Source organism: Loa loa (genome assembly GCF_000183805.2).
Source record: "Loa loa unplaced genomic scaffold supercont3.167, whole genome shotgun sequence".
NCBI classification, from domain to species: Eukaryota; Metazoa; Nematoda; class Chromadorea; order Rhabditida; family Onchocercidae; genus Loa; species Loa loa.
The window spans coordinates 98,263-100,569 of NW_018108347.1; the positions used below are offsets into that span (position 1 = coordinate 98,263).

A 2,307-nucleotide genomic window follows, 5' to 3' on the forward strand; every position below is an offset into this window, starting at 1 on the left:
CAAAAAACTTCAGTGTTGAAAATTTTACCTGAAATATTTCATTGATTATGAATAAATTTAACATTTCTTTCATAAAGTTTTTAATTTTTATTTCAAATATTGAATTTCATCAAATTTTAACGACACTAATAAGTTGTGTCAGTAAATGATCAAATAATTTTACTACAATTAATTATCTGATATAAAATTATATGAGTAATTATTTGGATAAATAATATTTATGCAGGGAAATTGAGTATGTTAAGAGAGCATGATGATATGAAACGGAAAGATCGGCATATATCAAGTTTTATGCAAAATAAAAAAGTAATATTTTGAAATTTAAAAAAAAAATTGAAAATTCGTTTCATTTTCCTTTATTATACATTTATTTTTTTCGTTAATTTTCAAATTTTTATCGTTTATATATTGATTAATTATTAAAATATTAATTGAAAATTATATTTAAACTTTCATTTTTTTTTTTGCAAGAAAATATAAACAAGTTGGACAACTTTTAAGATTGCCTTTTTTCTTGCCTATCAATATGCTATGTTAATAAATTATTATTTGAAAAAGTAGCAAAAATATATTTTCGACCAAAACTCGAAATTTTTCATTTCTTTTAATTATTCATTTATTATTCAGTAATTTGATATTTTATTAAAAAAAATGATGCGTTAGAAAAATTTTTCGGAAGTTACAACGATATTTATGATAATAAAAGTTAATTTCTTTTAAATCAATCGCAATTAATTAATCTATAGTTTAATTTAATTAGAATTTTAATAATTAATGAAATATAATTGCAGAAAAATCGTTACCAACATGTTGTACTTTACAATGAAGGGGCGGTAATTGTTAAGGCGGTAAAAAAAGATGAGACTGATGATGATTATATTCATGCAACCAAAATTAAAGGAGATTTTGGAAATTATATATTAGCTCAAGTATTGTAAATTTAATCGTTTTCCTTTTTTTTGTTTTATTTAAATAGAATTAATAAATTTCTAAAAAATTTTATTTTAAATTAATTAATTAAACTGGCTTTTGTAAAGAGATTTCATTTTATTCTGAAAATATATTAATAATTTTGCAAAGGTTTCATTTTTATTCGAATAATTTATAATTTAATCATATTGCAAATCGAACATAAATATGTTGAAATGTGAAAAAATTGAAGCTTTAAAAAAGAATTAATTTTAATTGCATGAAGTGAAATTAAGTAAATTTATTGCAAATTAAAAATTTGAAGTTGAAAAATTTAGTTTTGATCAGATTCAGTTTTAAATTGTTTAATTTATATAGCGAAAAAAAAAGACTGAAATTAGGAAAAATAAGTTTTGAATTGGCGAATTAAATATTTGTTTAAAAAAATTTTTTGACAGCATATTTCGATGCACTCATTGCAGAATTACACCTTTGTAGTAATAAAAATAAAAATAAAACTAAATTAATTAAGAAATTTTAAGTAATCTTGAAATATATGCAATTTATGATTTATGAATGACTAATAATCACATTGTCAATTATCACTCTATTACCAATTTATCGATTACTGATTATAATTATGTTATGATCGACAGATTAATTAAAGCAATTACAAATTGCTTTTGCAAAATTGAGTCAAAAAATTGTCTGATAATTTTGATAATTTTAAATATTAACGGCTAATTTTTTTTTTTTTTCTAACATAAATAAGAAATTAAAATATTTGATAGAGTCCGAAGCGTACAACGATCAATTCATGGTTACGTATGATTTGGCAATTCAATGTCACCATTATTGTATGCTTAATTCCGCTTATTTCTGAAGATAAATGCGCCAAATATTTTGAAAAAAAAGAAGGCCAAAAGTTGAAAGTATGCTTTTTCGTCTTTCTTTTAATTAATACTTTTAAATAATTGACTGGCAGTTAGTTACAATAATTTATAATTTTAATTAATATTTGGTTGATGTGATGTGTTGGGGTAAGATTGAAAAGAAATGAATAATATTGTTATTTACGATAAATCCTTCTTCTTTAATTAATTCAAAATTCATAAAATTAATTAGCGACTTGTCATTAGTACTACTGTTATTATTGTTTTTGTGATTATTACTATCACTATTGCTATTACTATTAATATTAATATTATTATTATTATTATTATTATTATTATTATTATTATTATTATTATTATTAATATATTATTATTATTATTATTATTATTATTATTATTATTATTATTATTATTATTATTATTATTATTATTATTATTATTATTATTATTATTATTATTATTATTATTATTATTATTATTATTATTATTATTATTATTATTATTA

At 19.2% G+C, this 2,307-nt stretch overlaps 1 protein-coding gene across 1 annotated transcript; it reads left to right on the forward strand.

The window, feature by feature from the left end:
* Window positions 1-237: 237 nt before the first annotated feature.
* LOAG_14770 (tyrosine phosphatase) lies at window positions 238-938 on the forward strand (the record flags this gene model as incomplete). The annotated part of the gene is made up of 2 exons (XM_003150265.2): window positions 238-306; window positions 792-938. 2 exons carry the CDS (start codon window positions 238-240, stop codon window positions 936-938), a joined length of 216 nt encoding a protein of 71 aa, XP_003150313.2.
* Window positions 939-2,307: the final 1,369 nt, after the last annotated feature.